This window comes from Equus przewalskii, chromosome 6 (assembly GCF_037783145.1).
Source record: "Equus przewalskii isolate Varuska chromosome 6, EquPr2, whole genome shotgun sequence".
Taxonomy (NCBI): domain Eukaryota; kingdom Metazoa; phylum Chordata; class Mammalia; order Perissodactyla; family Equidae; genus Equus; species Equus przewalskii.
The window spans coordinates 54,041,688-54,056,729 of record NC_091836.1 but is presented as its reverse complement, the minus strand read 5'-3'; the positions used below and the strand labels follow the sequence as shown (position 1 = coordinate 54,056,729).

The following is a 15,042-nucleotide window of genomic DNA, read 5'->3' as shown; positions in this document are numbered from 1 at the left end:
CATACTGTTGAAGCTACATGTTACTGGGATGCAGAAAGCTATGCCATCAGTATTTCAAATACCAGCAGGGTCACCCATGGTGGACACGTTTCAGCAGAGCTTTCAGACTAGACAGACTAAGAGGAAGGACCTGGCCTCCCACTTCCGAAAAAAATTGGCCATGAAAACACAATGAATGGCAATGGAGCATTGTCTGATACAGCAGCACCTGAGGGTGAGAGGATGGTACAAAAACACCAGATAGGGTTCTCCTCTGCTATACACAGGGTCGCTAAGAGTTAGAGTCAAGTCCTCAGCACTAACAACTGCAACGTTATCCCAATGCTAACTGGAACTCAGCACAACAGTTTTTCATAAGTTAAGCTTTTTTTCTTTTGCCCCAAAGGCCCCCAGTACACAGTTGTATATCCTAGTTGTGAGTGCCTCTGGCTGTGCTATGTGGGACACCACATCAGCATGGCCTGATGAGCAGTGCCAGGCCCGCACCCAGGATCCAAACTCGTGCAACCCTGGGCCACCGAATCAGAACGCGGGAACTTAACCACTCGGCCATGGGGCTGGTCCCCATAAGTTAAGCTTTAAGATAGTGGAAGGTGCTTTAGCTTTGTAACATGTTTTTTTGTAATATATTTTGAAATCAGGAATTGTGATCAGCTTTATTCTTCTTTTTCAAGATTGTTTTGGCTACATGGGTTGTTTTTAAATTAAAATAGTACAATATCGGCATAAAGACAAACACATAGACCAATGGAACAGAACAGAGAGCCCAGAAATAAATCTATGCATATATGGTCAACTCATCTTCGACAGGGGTGCCAAGAATACACAATGGGGAAAAGAAAGTCTCTTCAACAAATGGGGTTGGGAAAACTGGATAGCTACATGCGAAAGAATGAAACTGGGTCTTTATCTTACACTATACACAAAAATTAACTCAAAATATATTAAAGACTTAAATATAAAACTTGAAACTTATAAAACTCCTACAAGAAAATACAGGGAGAAAGCGCCACACATTGGTTTTGGCAATGATTTCATGGATCTGACATAGTAAGCACAGCCCAAAAAAAGCAAAAATTGACAACTGGGACTACATCAAACTAAAAAGCTTCTGCACAGTAAAGGAAATAATCAACAGAGTGAAAAGCAAGCCGACAGAATGAATATATTTGCAAACCATCTATCTGATGAGGGGTAATTTCCAAAATATACAAGGAACTCCTACAACTCCACAGCAAAACAACTAATCTGATTAATAAATTGGCTAAAGATTTGAACAGACACTTCTCCAAAGAAGACATACAAATGGCCAAAAGGTATAAGAAAAGATGCTTAATGTCACTAACCAGTAAGGAAACGCAAATCAAAACCACAATGAGATACCACTTCACACCTATTATGGCGGCCATTATCAAAACAACAAAAGGCAACAAGCTTGGCAAAGATGTGGAGAAACTGGAATCCTTGCACACAGTTGACGGGAATGCAAAATATTGCAGCTGCTATGGAAAACAGTATGGAGATTCCTCAAAGAATGAAAAACAGAACTACCATAAGATCCAGCAATCCCACTTCTGGGTATTTATGCAAAAGAACTGAAATCAGGAGCTTGAAATATTAGCACTTCCATGTTCACTGCAATGCTATACACAATAGCCAAAATGTGGAAACCTAAATGTCCACAGACAAGTGAATGGATACAGAAAATGGGGCATATACATAAAATGAAAAATTATTTAGCCTTAAAAAAGAAAAATCTTGTAATATGCAACAACATGGATGAACCTTGAAGATATTATTCTAAATGAAATGTCACAGTCAGAGAAATTCAAATACACATGATTCTACCTACACAAGGTGTCTGAAACAGTCAAACTCATAGAAGCAAAGAACAGAATGGTGGTTTCCAGGGCCTGGCTGGAGGGGGAAATGGGAAGCTGCTAGTTAACATGTATAAAATTTCAGCTATGCAAGATAAATAAGTTCTAGAGATGTGATGCACAACATTGTGCCTATAGTTAACAATACTGTACTGTACACTTGAAGGTCTCTTAAGAGGGTAGATCTCATGTTAAGTGTTCACACCACAAATAAAAAAACAAGATGCCTGAAATGACTCTATTCTTAAGTCATTTAACTATTCTTCCTCTCAAAATGTTACTAATACGTGTAAAGTAAAATCCACTGAATTACCAGAAGTTCAAAATTCCTGGAGTCCAAATAAATGAGGATTTTCTATAATTCAAATGCCCCAACTTTTTGTCTTTGGGTGGTTTTTCTAACCCTTTAATCTTTGAGACATTCTCCACAGATTGTTTTGTAGGAGTTTCTTGCTTCTTGTTCTCCAATATCAAAAATGGCTCAGCCTAGACACGTGCACAATGAAAATTAAGGAAATTAAGTGTTTCCCAGTATTAGGTCTACTGGACTATCTATTACCTCACATTTACCCTAGATATCTATTAATATTATAAATCACGTTCATCTTTCGCTTGAACAGATCCTATATGCTTTTCTATACCAAGTAAATGGGTGCTTTGTCTTGTAAATCCATTGTATTAACTTGCTAGAGCTGCCATAACAAACTACTACAAAATGGGAGGCTTGAATGATAGAAATTTATCGTCTCAGAGTTCCAGAGGCTAGAAGCCCAAAATCAAGGTGTTGGAAAGGTTGGTTCCTTCTGAGGGTTAGGAGAGAAGGATCTGTTCCACGCTTCTCTCCTTAGCTTGTAGATGGCTGTCTTTGAGTTCACAGGGCATTCTCCCCGTATGCGTGTTTGTGTCCAAATTTCCCCTTATTATAAAGACATGAGTCATATTGGATTAGAGGCCCACTCTACTCCAGTATGGCCACATCTTAACTAACTACATCTACAATGATCCCATCTCCAAATAAAGTCACATTCCGTGGTACTGAGTGTTAGTACTTCAACATTTGAATTTAACCCATAACAACCATCATTATTAGTTGTATCAGCTTCAAACAGACACGTTAGTATTTTCATTCCTAAATTTATTCCATTGCCCTTGCTGACTCTTGAGTTCATTTGCATTTTTTATCAACTATCCAAATTGTCAATTATTCGAACTCTCTTCTTTCTGCCAAGAGGCTGTACATATGTTTTGGACAGTATGCAGTACTCAGTATACCATTTAAGTTCTCAATAAAGATAGCTATCACTACCAATATTTCAAAAACTGAAAAATCTGTTATTGAAAGTACACTTCCCAAGAGATCATAGCAGCAGTGGAAAGTGAAGATGAAGTAAATTTCTCATAACTTTAAAAAATATGAAATCTAAATGGTAAGGATACTTTTAACAGTATCATAAGAGAATTTATTTTTAATATCTTTTTAGGTAAACCTGAATATCTGAAATTGTTAAAATGATCTATAAATACTAGTTGTATAATTTACAGAATCAAGTTTTTAAAATAGTATTACAATGTGCACTCATATTCCCAAGGAAAAGTTAGTTGGTCTCTCAATTTAACAAATTTACATTGTATAGCAATTGTCTTATTTAATCTTGTTGAACAGTGTAATGCCTTATAGTTTACACTTTTCCCTAATTCTTAAATTCATTATTTCTAAATTTCATGTGGTCTAGGAAACATTAAACATGACTTACTATGAACAGTAGCTTTTACATATATTTCCTCCCTTTAAATATATTTGTCTTATCCTCCATATTTAAAACCTTAATGAAAATTTAATTATTCCAGGAAGCTTCTCTAACTAACCTTCCCAAAATGAGATTAAAAACAGTTAATTTTTAAACTTTGCAACTATTTGAGAGAAAAATACTTATTAACAATGTTAAGAATTTTAAAAGTACATATTTACATATTGTTTCAATTCTACCATTAAAGCACTGTGAGATATTATTAGCTAACTTCTAACTATATCCTTTAATATATTTTTAAAAACTACATTAAAAAAGAAAGAACTGAGGGGCCAGCCCAGTGGTGCAGCAGTTAAGTTTGCATGTTCTGCTTCGGCAACCCGGGGTTCACCAGCTAGGATCTGGGGTGTGGACATATGTACTGCTTGGCAAGCCATGCTGTGGCAGGCGTCCCACATACAAAGTAGAGGAAGATAGGCATGGATGTTAGCTCAGGGCCAGTATTCCTCAGCAAAAAGAGGAGGATTGGCAGCAGATGTTAGCTCAAGGCTAATCTTCCTCAAAAACAAACAAACAAAAAAAAAGAACGAACAGAGCCAGCTTTGATGGCAAGTTTGGCAAGCTCCACTTTGGTGGCCTGTATTCAGTTCCTCGGTGCAGAACCACACCATTCATCTCTCAGTAGCCATGCTGTGGCAGTGGCCCACACAGAAGAACTAGAAGGATCTACAACTAGAATATACAACTACGTACTGGGGCTTTGGGGAGGAAGGAATAAAAAAGAGAGGAAGATTGGCAATAGATGTTAGCTCAAAGAAAATCTTTCCTAGAAAAAAAAGAAAGAACGAACTAAGACTTCCCCTGCTGTTTTAGTCTACGTTATTTAGGCAACATTACATACTAAGAAGTATGTATTATTAAACTAAGTAAACTAAGAGTAGGTGAAGCAACCAGGTTTCAGGGCTGAGTATGTTAGTTTGAATGGTACAAAATAGTTCCTGAGTCTAAAGGATAAATTAAAAGACATCTAACTACAAATATCTGGGAAAGTGATATCCTTACATACCCAAGAAGTTGCATCTTTAAAAAGTAATAACCCGGGGGCTGGCCCTGTGGCCGAGTGGTTAAGTCTGCGCGCTCCACTGCAGGCAGCCCAGTGTTCCATTGGTTCGGATCCTGGGCGCGGACATGGCACTGCTCCATCAGGCCACACTGGGGCAGCATCCCACATGCCACAATTAGAGGGACCCACAACAAAGAATATACAACTATGTACCAGGGGGCTTTGGGGAGAAAAAGGAAAAAATAAAAATCTTTAAAAAAAAAAAAAGGTAATAGCCCATTTAAGCCTAGATCTCTGAGGATGAGATTTATTAATAAATAGAGTCAACTAGTTATTTATAACTTTTATAAGCTCCAGGTAATACTAAATATAAAATGCAAAATTGTATTTTTGTTCCAAAGTTAGGCATACAGCACAGGAAAATGCAATAATATTATTTTCTTATATTTAATTCTTCAATTTCTTAGGAGCGGTAACAGCATTGGCATCAGCCACGAGACTGAGTGGGGCATTCTAGGTTTGAGAATACACACCTGCTTGATAAACTTTACGGTGGTTTAACATGGCTGAAACAGAAGGTACATGTATACAACAGGAAATTAACCTGGAAAGCTTGAAAAGATTTTACAAACTGTGCTAAGGAATTTGAACTTCATCTTACAGGCTGTGAGAAGCCAGAGAAGGACTTAAGGTTTAAATAGTCAGATCTGCATTTGCGCAGTACCACCCTGGCAGCAGTGAAAAGGAGCAGCAGCAGAGCCAGAGACCAATTAGAAGACAGTCCAGGCAAGAGATAGTGAGGGCTTGAACTAACTCAGTTCGGTTGAAGAGAAAAGAATGGTTACTCAGAGGACAGAAACAAGACTCACTGATTCACCACATGTGGAAGGTAAAGGAGTTGAGGATGCTTCCTAGGTCACTGTCACAGAGAAAAAGGAATGGATGGTGATATCAGTGAGAACGGAAACACAGGGAGGCAGGGTGGTGTGGTCAAGAGCCCATGATGGCACCTAGGTTGAAACCCAAGCCCACCAGCAGTAGTTCTGGGAATCTAAGTTAGTCTCATGACTTCAGTTCAGCCACAGGAAATTATTTCTCCTCCCTTGGTGGCCTTATTTTCTCTCGCTTCTGGCCTCATATAGGCTGTTCCTGCTGAATCATACTCTGTTCTCCCATTCCTTCTTCTTTCTTTCCAGCTTTATCTAACTGCTATATGTCTTACTCATTTTTCAAGTCTCAGTTTACACACCATTTCTTCCCAGTATCTTCCTTTACCCCAGTCTGGCTTAAGTCTCTCCCCGAGGTATTCCCACAGCACCCTACAATCCCCCTATATTAGCACTTAACACATTGCATTGTAATGGTCCATTTACTTTTCTGCATTCTCTACTAAGAGACAGGAATGATGTCTGACTTGTCTAGTGGTGTAGCCTCAGTATTTGGAACATGGTAGATACTCAACAAATGAATAAATAAATTCATGAAAGAAAAAGCATGTTAAGGAGGAAGTATGAGTTCAATTTTTAAATCATTTAACCTCAGATTGTAGTGAATGAGTAGTTAGAAATGGAGTCTGGAGATGAGGAGAGAATTCTGAGCCGAAGATGAAGATTTGAAAATTACATTAGAATGAAGGTAATAAATAATTGGAGCCAAAAGACAGGATGAGGTCACTCAGAGATCGTATGGAGAAGAAAAGAGCTGAAGACAGAATACTAGGGATCCAGTAACATTTTAAATTTAAGGAAAAAGTTGGCAAAGTTAACTGAAAAGGATTGATCACAGCCTCTATTAGTTTGGTACAACAAGCACCTAAAATTGTAAGCAAAACATTAAAGTTTTCACATCAGTCCTGTCAATAAACACAATCCATTTCCCGTGAGCAGTTTCTAGCTCAGGTTCCGGGAAGGAAGCACCCATCACCACTCCCATATCCTTCCCTTGGTTACTTCACACTGTCACGTCACTGTTGCCTCTCCCAACTCATTTCCTACTCCGCCCCTTGCCAACTCCTCTGAGCGCTCACTCGCTGCCAGAGAAGTAGGAGGTAAAGAATTAGTGTCCATCTTCTCTCCTGGAACCTCCTGTGGGATTCCCAGAAAGATGTGTATGTGCAAGCAGTTAGTTGGATGTCATGGACTGGACGTTTGTGTCCCCGCCAAATTCATATGTTGAAACTCCTGGGGCCAGCCCAGTGGTGCAGCGGTTAAGTGCGCACATTCTGCTTCGGCGGCCCAGGGTTGGCTGGTTCAGATCCCGGGTGCGCACATGGCACCACTTGGCACGCCATGCTGTGGTAGGCGTCCCACATATAAAGTAGAGGAAGATGGGCATGGATGTTAGCTTAGGGCCAGTCTTCCTCAGCAAAAAGAGGAGGATTGGCAGCAGTTAGCTTAGGGCTAATCTTCCTCAACCAAAAAAAAAGAAAAAAGAAACCCCATCCCCCAGTGTGATAGTATTAGGATGTAGGTCCTCTGGGAGGTAATTAGGTTTATATAAAGTCATGAGGGTGGACCCCCATGATGGGATTAGTGTCCTTATAAGAAGAGGAAGACTATAGAGCTCTCTTATTCCACCATCTGGGGACACAGCACGAAGATGGCCATCTGTAAACCAGGAAGAGGGCTCTGACCAGGAACTAAATCAGCTGGCATTTTATCTCAGACTCTTCCACCTTCTGAACTGTGAGAAATAAATGTTTGTTGCTTAAGCCACCCAATCGACGGCATTTGTTATAGCAGCCTGAGCTGACTAAGACACAAGCGTTGCTTTCCCTGGCAACAACGCATTCCGCCAGCTTACCCGCCGACTTGCAGGTGAGAAGGGTGGCAAGGACTAACATGGCTTTGCGCCCATCAGCATTGCAGGCAGAGCACAATACAGGAGCTGGTGCAGAGGCACAAGTCCTCCCACAAATTTTATTGGTTGCTGGCCCTTTTCAAGAGCCTCTGTTAATGGACTGTCATCACCTCCCACCAATACCTACTAACAATAGCCCCTCATCACAAACGGTCTATGCCTCCTGACTGAATGAATGCAATAAAAGAGGTTGCAATCTTTTTCAATTCAGTTTCACAAATATTAACGGAGCTCCAATATATGTGTCAGATACTATTAGATGCTGGGAATGAAGCAATTATCGAAACTAACAAAAATTCTTGCCCTCATGGAGCTCAAATTCTAGTGGAGGAAAGACAACAAATACTAGTGTTAAGTGCTAAGGAGAAAAATAGGGATTAGGAGGGAGAGCCTGTAACTTTAGACAGGATAGTTTTATGGTTTTAGGTCTTACATTCAAGTCTTTAATCCTTTCTGAGTTAATTTTGGACATGGTGTAAGATAGTAGTCTAATTTCATTCTTTTGCATGTGTCTGCTCAGTTTTTCCAACACCATTTATTGAAAAGACTCTCCTTTCCCCATTGTATATTCACAGCTCATTTGTCATAAATTAGTTGAGCATATATGCGTGGCTTTATTTCTTGGCTCTCTATTCTGTTCCACTGGTCTTTGTGCCTGTTTTTATACCAATATCACAATGTTTTGAATACTACAGCTTTGTAAGACAGTTTGAAATCAGGGAGCATGATACCTCCAGCTTTGTTCATCTTTCTCAAGATTGCTTTGGCTATTTGGGATCTTTTGTGGTTCCATACAAATTTTAAGACTGTTCTATTTCTGGAAAAATGCTATTGGAATTTTGATAGAGATTGCATTGAATCTGTAGATTGCTTTGGGTAATATGGACATTTTAATAATATTAATCCTTTCAATTCATGAGCACAGAATATCTTTCCATTTATTTGTGTCTTCCTCAATTTCTTTCATCAATGTACAGTTTTCAGTGTACAGGTTTTTCACCTCTTTGGTTAAATTTATTCCTAAGTATGTTATTCTTTTTGATGCAATTGTAAATGGAGTTGTTTTCTTTATTTCTCTTTCTGATAGTTTGTTGCTGGTGTATAAAAACTCAACAGACTTTTGTATATTGATTCTGTATCCTGCACTGGACTGAATTCGTTTATTCTAAAAGTTTTTTGGTGGAATCTTCAAGGTTTTCTTATATAAAATCATGTTGTCTGCAAACAGTGATAGTTTTATTTCTTCCTTTCCAAGTTGGATGCATTTTATTCCTTTTTCTTGCCTAATTGTTCTGGCTAGGACTTCCAATATCAAGTTGAATAAAAGTGGACATCCTTGTCTTCTTCCTGATCTTAGGAGAAAAGTTGTCAGCTTTTCACCATTGAGCGTGATGTTAGCTGTGGGTTTGTCATCCATGGCGTTTATTATGCTGAGATATGTTCCCTCTATACCCGCCTTGTTGAGAGTTTTTATCATAAATGGATAGCCAAAGTAGGCCGCACTGAGAAAGTGGGATTTTAAAGAAGATCTAAAAGAGGAGTGAGAGTGAACAATGTGGATATCTGGGGGAAGAGCAATTAGGCCGCGGGAACAACAAAGGCAAAGGCTCTGAGTTTGCAGAGCACCTGGTGTATTTAAGAAGGAAGGAGGCCAGAGTAGCTAGAGAGGAGTGAGCAAGGCGGAGAGCGGTAAGAGAGGAGATGAGAGAGGTAACAGAGGACGGAGGTACACAGCCTTGTAGACCATTCTGAGTGACACAAAAGCCACTAAAAGCAGTGCTGCACAATAGAAACACAATGTGAGTCACACTCATAATTTAAAATTTTCTAGTAACCACGTTAAACAAAAAAGCAACAGATGAAATTAATTTTGATGATATACTTTATTTAACCCAATATACCCAAAATATTATCATTTCAACATCTAATCAACATAAAAAATTATTAACAAGATACTTTACATCCTATTTTTCATACTAAGTCTTGGAAATCCACAGTGTGTTTTACATATACAGCATATTTTAATTCGGACAGACCACATTTCAAATGCACATATGGCTAAAGGCTACTGTACTGGGCAAGAGACCAGCAGAGTTTTGTGCAGAGGAGTGACGTGATCTGATTTATATTTTAACCAGGACTCCTCTGGGCCCATCTTTTCACGTGTAAAATGAGAGTACTAACTTCTGTCTCACGGGGGTCTCGTGATAATGAAATGAGATAATGTATATGAAGCACAGAGCCTGGTCCTTGGCACATAATAATCAATAAATACTAGTTTTCTTCCCCTTCCTACATAAAATGATATACTAGAAGGAAATTGTCTAGGACTTTTCAATGTAAATCTTTGATGAGAAATTAATTTACTTCTAATAATTAGTAATTCTGAGTATTTATGAGCTACAAACTGTGCTATAATACTGAGTATGGAAAGAGAGGCAAAATACGTTACATCAGCCAGAAGGAAATAGAGACTAGCGGAGGAGACAAATACTTAAAAACCTAACATGATAAATGCTTTAAGAGAGTTGATAACATATGAAATAAAATTGGAACACTCATGCAAAGTAATGAAAAATTACAAAATTCAATTTACATTAGATATAAAGTCTATTATTTGCCAAAGTCTTCCTGTAATTTTTGGCCAAGTACTCAATCAGGCAGCTCTGAAAAACGCTATGTGATTACCACAGGTAAGAATTAACAATGCTTTATAATAAAAAACACAATTAAGCAATGAATATCAAAAGATCTAGACATAATTATTTCTATTTACAAATGGAAAAATTATAGATAAGACAGACCAGTTTCATTCAATATTATACACTACACATTATACACCATATGTATATTAATGGTGTATACAATTGGAACATTCTTAAATTAGGCAGTGCTGGTATGCTCTCTTTTACTACCCAGACAACTGTTTCAACCTCAATTTCCCAATCTAAAACCAAGAATCAGGAAACTGCTAAATTAACTACAGCACATCCACTTTATAAAGTATTACACTGTCATTAAATTATGGGTTTGAAGTCTAAGTAAAACAGGGAAAAATGTAGCATTTGCTGAGTGGGAAAAAGCTGGATAATCACAGTATGAGCACAATGATGTTTTTAAAAAAAATAAAAATGAAAGGAAGGAAATAAATATATCAAAATGCAAATAAGTTAACAGGAATATAGATGTACAATGGGCTCATGAGTACCTTTTTCTTTCCCTGCAAAATGTAAAAAAGAAGAAGAAAATAATAAACTCGCATTACTTTTATAATAATAAAATTAAGGAAATCATTTACTTATATTCTGTTAATGGACAAATGAAAAGAAAGTAGAAACAGTTTTTAAGATAACACAATGTTGCACCCAAATGTATAAATTACTAGCTATATAAGACGGGAACAGTAACTATTTTATTCATTTCTGAGGTGGAAAAAATATGCAGAGCAAGAAAGCTTCCAGAAGTCCCCATTGCCTAGGAGATAAAGGGCAGACTTTCATCTATTTATATAGTTGAAGAAAATCTGTATTTTAACATCTTTACCAGTGATTTTCACACAGATATCCAATTTTTAAAATTCTTTTCCAAATTAAATAATATTTGGTCATCGCAGAAAAGCAGAAAATATATAGATAAGCAACATTTTTGAAAGTAAAATTACCTTACCACCCAGAAGTTACCACTGGTAACATTTTAGAGTAGACGCAAGCACACACACACAATCCCAGGCATTCTCAGTCAGTTCCACGGCTTTAAATACTATCTATACGGGGATGACTTCCAAATTTGTATCTGCAGACGAGACTTCTCGCTAACTCCAGACATAAATCCAATTGGCTACTTGACATCTGCACTTTGAGGTCTAACAAACATCTCAAACCTAACATGCCCCGAACCGAACTCCCGATCTTCACCACCAAAACTGCTCCTCCCGCAGCATTACCCATCTGTCTGGTTCTCTATTGCTGTATAACAACTTATGGCTGTTGTCAGGAGGCCTCACTTCCATGCAACATGGCTTCCTAAGGCTTGTGTATCTTCACAACATGGCAGCTGGCTTTCGCGCAAGTGAGTGATCCAAAAAAGAGAGCAAAGCACAATGCCTTTTAGGACCTAGCTTTGAAGTCACACATCACTTCCACCATAATCTAGTCTTTAGAAGCAAAGTACTAAATCCAGCCCACACTCAAAAGGAAGGAAATTAAGCTCCTCCCCTTGAAGAGACAAACATGAAAGAATTTGCAGACATATTATAAAACCACCAATAACATCTCAGATGATGGCAATTTCATTCTTCTAGATACTCAGGTCCCTGAAGTCATCCTTGTTGCCTCTGTTTCACCCTTGCTCCTCATCCAATCTGTCAGGAAATCATTCTGGTTCTACTTTAAAAATATATTCAGAGTCTAACCATTTCCCTCCACTCCCACTGCTACTACCACAGTGCTGTGAAGGACACGTACCTCTCTTTCCTGAATTGCTGAAATACCCGTCTGCTTCTGCTTTTACCCCTTACAGTCTATTCTTCACACAGCAGCCAGCGTAATCCTTTTGGAATTTAAGTGAGATCATGTCACTCCTTTGCTGAAACCCTGCACTGGCTCCCCATTCTCTTACAATAAAAGCCAAAGTCTTTATCTGACTCCTAAGACCTTACAGAGTCTGGCCTTATCACCACCTTGATCATTTGATCATTCTGCTTCAGCCACCTTGGCCTCCTTGCTATTCCTGTCTTTACCCTAACTGTTCTTCCTGCCTGGAATGGTCTTTCCCCAGACATCCACTTAGCTAATTCCCTCACCTCTTCCAAGTCTTTGCTCAAATGTGTTTTCAGTAAGGTCCATCCTGATCACTTTATCAAATACTATAAACTGCCCAGCCCCACCCTCGCTCCTGATTTCCCTTACACCGCTGTCTGTCTCCATAGCACTTTTCACCTAAGGCACTATATAATTAACTGATTATCTTTACTGTTTATCGTCTGCTTCCTCTTAATAAAATAGCAGCTCCACAAGAGCAGGAATCTTGGTCTGTTTTGTTCACAGATGTACCTCAAGTGCAAAAACAGTGCCTGGCAAATAGGAGAAGCTCAATGAATATGTGGTGAATTAAAGAACAGATGTAACTTTAAAAAAAATTTTACATATTGGGGGGCCAGCCCCGTGGCCAAGTGGTTAACTTTGCGCAGTCTGCTTCGGCAGCCCAGGGTTTCCCTGGTTCAAGTCCTGGGCGCGGACATGGCACCACACATAAGGCAATGCTGAGGCGGCATCCCACATACCACAACTAGAAGGACTCACAACTAAAAATACACAACTATGTACCAGGGGGCTTTGGGGAGAAAATGGAAAAATAAAATCTTTAAAAAAAATTTTACATATTGGAAACTGTTTTAGTTAATAAAAATGTATACGGTGAACATCTTCCCATGTTACTTTTAATGGTTATTCAGCATATGACTATATGGCTATATCATAATTTACCTAAACAATTTCCTTTAATGGGACATTTAGATAGTTATCAGCTTTTCTCTACTATAAGTAATGTAATGAACATTTTTCACTATGTTTCTGTTACATGACTTATTCCCTTGGGGAAATATTTCTAGAAGCACAACTGCTGGGTCAAAGGATATGTGCATTGTTAAGGATAAATATATTTATCCTGCTCTTACCAGCAATGCATGAGAATGCACATTTCCCCACATCCTAAGATGGGTTATTAACGAATTTAAAAGTCTGATAACTTGGGTTCATATCTGGGTTCTGCCATTAATGAGCTTTAAATTACTGTATCTATAAAATGGGAATAATAGCACTTCCCTCACCCGATCGATCATGTGAGGATTAGGGAGACAATGCATATGCAAAGTACTTGGCACACGGACACACAGTGAACATTCAATAAAATGTTTATTTCTACCATTATTATGACTTGGAAGAAATCAACTGCTAAGTGCCCCGCACATTATTACAGGAATGCCAATCTATTAGTTACTATAATAAAGTATTTCTTTAAAGCTCAACCTCTTTTTTCATTATTTAATTATTCAGCATCGAATTAAAAATATTCCTAAATATAATGCATATCCTTCCTTTTGTTTTCCTTCTGACAGCTGGAAACCATAAACGACATTCGCTGTCGCCAACAAGAGAAGAGGCCCGAGGAAAGCAGGAAAACAAACTTTGCCAAGGGAGCAGCTACAGGTTATCTCCTGTCCAGGTTGCTCAGCACGGCCTGCTCGCCACTCCTGGAGTGGCCGAGGGTAAACTAAGGATTCCCCTGGAACCCCGAGCTGGGCTGCCGCGTCTGAAAAGCCAAACAATGACAACTTCCTTAAAGCAACAGTGGAAAAACCCGCGGGAGGCACAGCGCAGGCTCTGGCTTGCCTTTGCCGTGTGGACCCTGCGCACCCTACCCACAACACGCACACACACACACACACACCCAAACACACCCAAACAAACACACCCACGCCCATTTTGACGCCCTTTATCGTCCCTGGCTTTTCGCCTGGGAACAACCGGTTTCTGTGCCCGGGCTGGCGCCGAGGTCAGTCCCCTCCCAAACCTCAGCTCATCTCGAAAGTCCCGGGGAGGTTTGCTTGGCTGGGTTTTCAATTCAAAGCCGTGCCAGACCCACAACCCCAAGCCTGGACCAAAAAAACAAAACCCAGTAACAACAGAAAACCATCCCGCGTCACGCCCGGTCCAGGTACAAGCAACTTGAGCCCGGATGCGGCCGGGCCCCGCGCGTGGGGCAGGGTCTGCGGCGGCCCGGCGCCCGCAGCCGCCTCTGGGCCCGAGGCCGAGCGCGGGCCCGCAGCCCCCGCGCACCCCACGGCCGCGCAGCCCCGCGCCACGTCGGCCCGCGCCCCTGCCCTGCGCAGCACCCACCTAGCTCCTCGCGCCCCGCCGCCTCGGCCGCCGCCGGCGCCGCCGCTTCCATCTCTCGGGGGTCTCCAGGACGCCGCCGCCCCGGTGCGCGCTCCCCCGCCGCGGCGTGTCCGGCGTCCGGCCGAAGCCTCCCCAGGCGAAAGCCACCCGCTCCCGGCGCCCGCCTCCCCGCCGGCGCACCCCACACGCCAGACGAGGCGCATGCGCAGTGGGGCGGCCCGCCCCCGCCGAGGCGCTGAGGTGCAAGGGGCCCTCCCGGGGCGCGGGGCGTAGAGGCGGGGCCTTGGCGGTGAGGGGCGCTAGGGGTAGAGGACCAAAGTGATGGGAGGCCAGGCTGAGGAGGGGCGTTTGGGGATCACTGGAGATGGGAGTTTAGAGCTGGGGGAGACCCAGCCTATAGCTCCTTGGGGGAGAGAAGGGGAAAGAGGAGTAGCGATAAAGATAACCACGAACTTAAATTTGAGGAGCCGGTCTGCTTGCAAGGCTTTAACATTCTATAAGGCACCTTGGAGAATGCAAAGTAGGAGGGGATCTGCCCCTCTCCATGTTGGAGGTCTGACTACTCCTTGGTTATGCGCCTCCCGAATCCCCTGCGT

General features: G+C 40.8%; 1 protein-coding gene across 1 annotated transcript in view; it reads right to left on the bottom strand.

Moving 5' to 3' along the window:
* SLC36A4 (solute carrier family 36 member 4) overlaps nt 1–14,654 on the bottom strand; it is a 54,566-nt gene extending 39,912 nt beyond the window's left edge. The window contains exon 1 of the mRNA XM_070623912.1: nt 14,447–14,654. Coding sequence (XP_070480013.1) covers nt 14,447–14,498 — 52 coding nt within the window. The 5' untranslated portion in view covers nt 14,499–14,654. The remainder of the gene's footprint in view (nt 1–14,446) is intronic.
* Nucleotides 14,655–15,042: the final 388 nt, after the last annotated feature.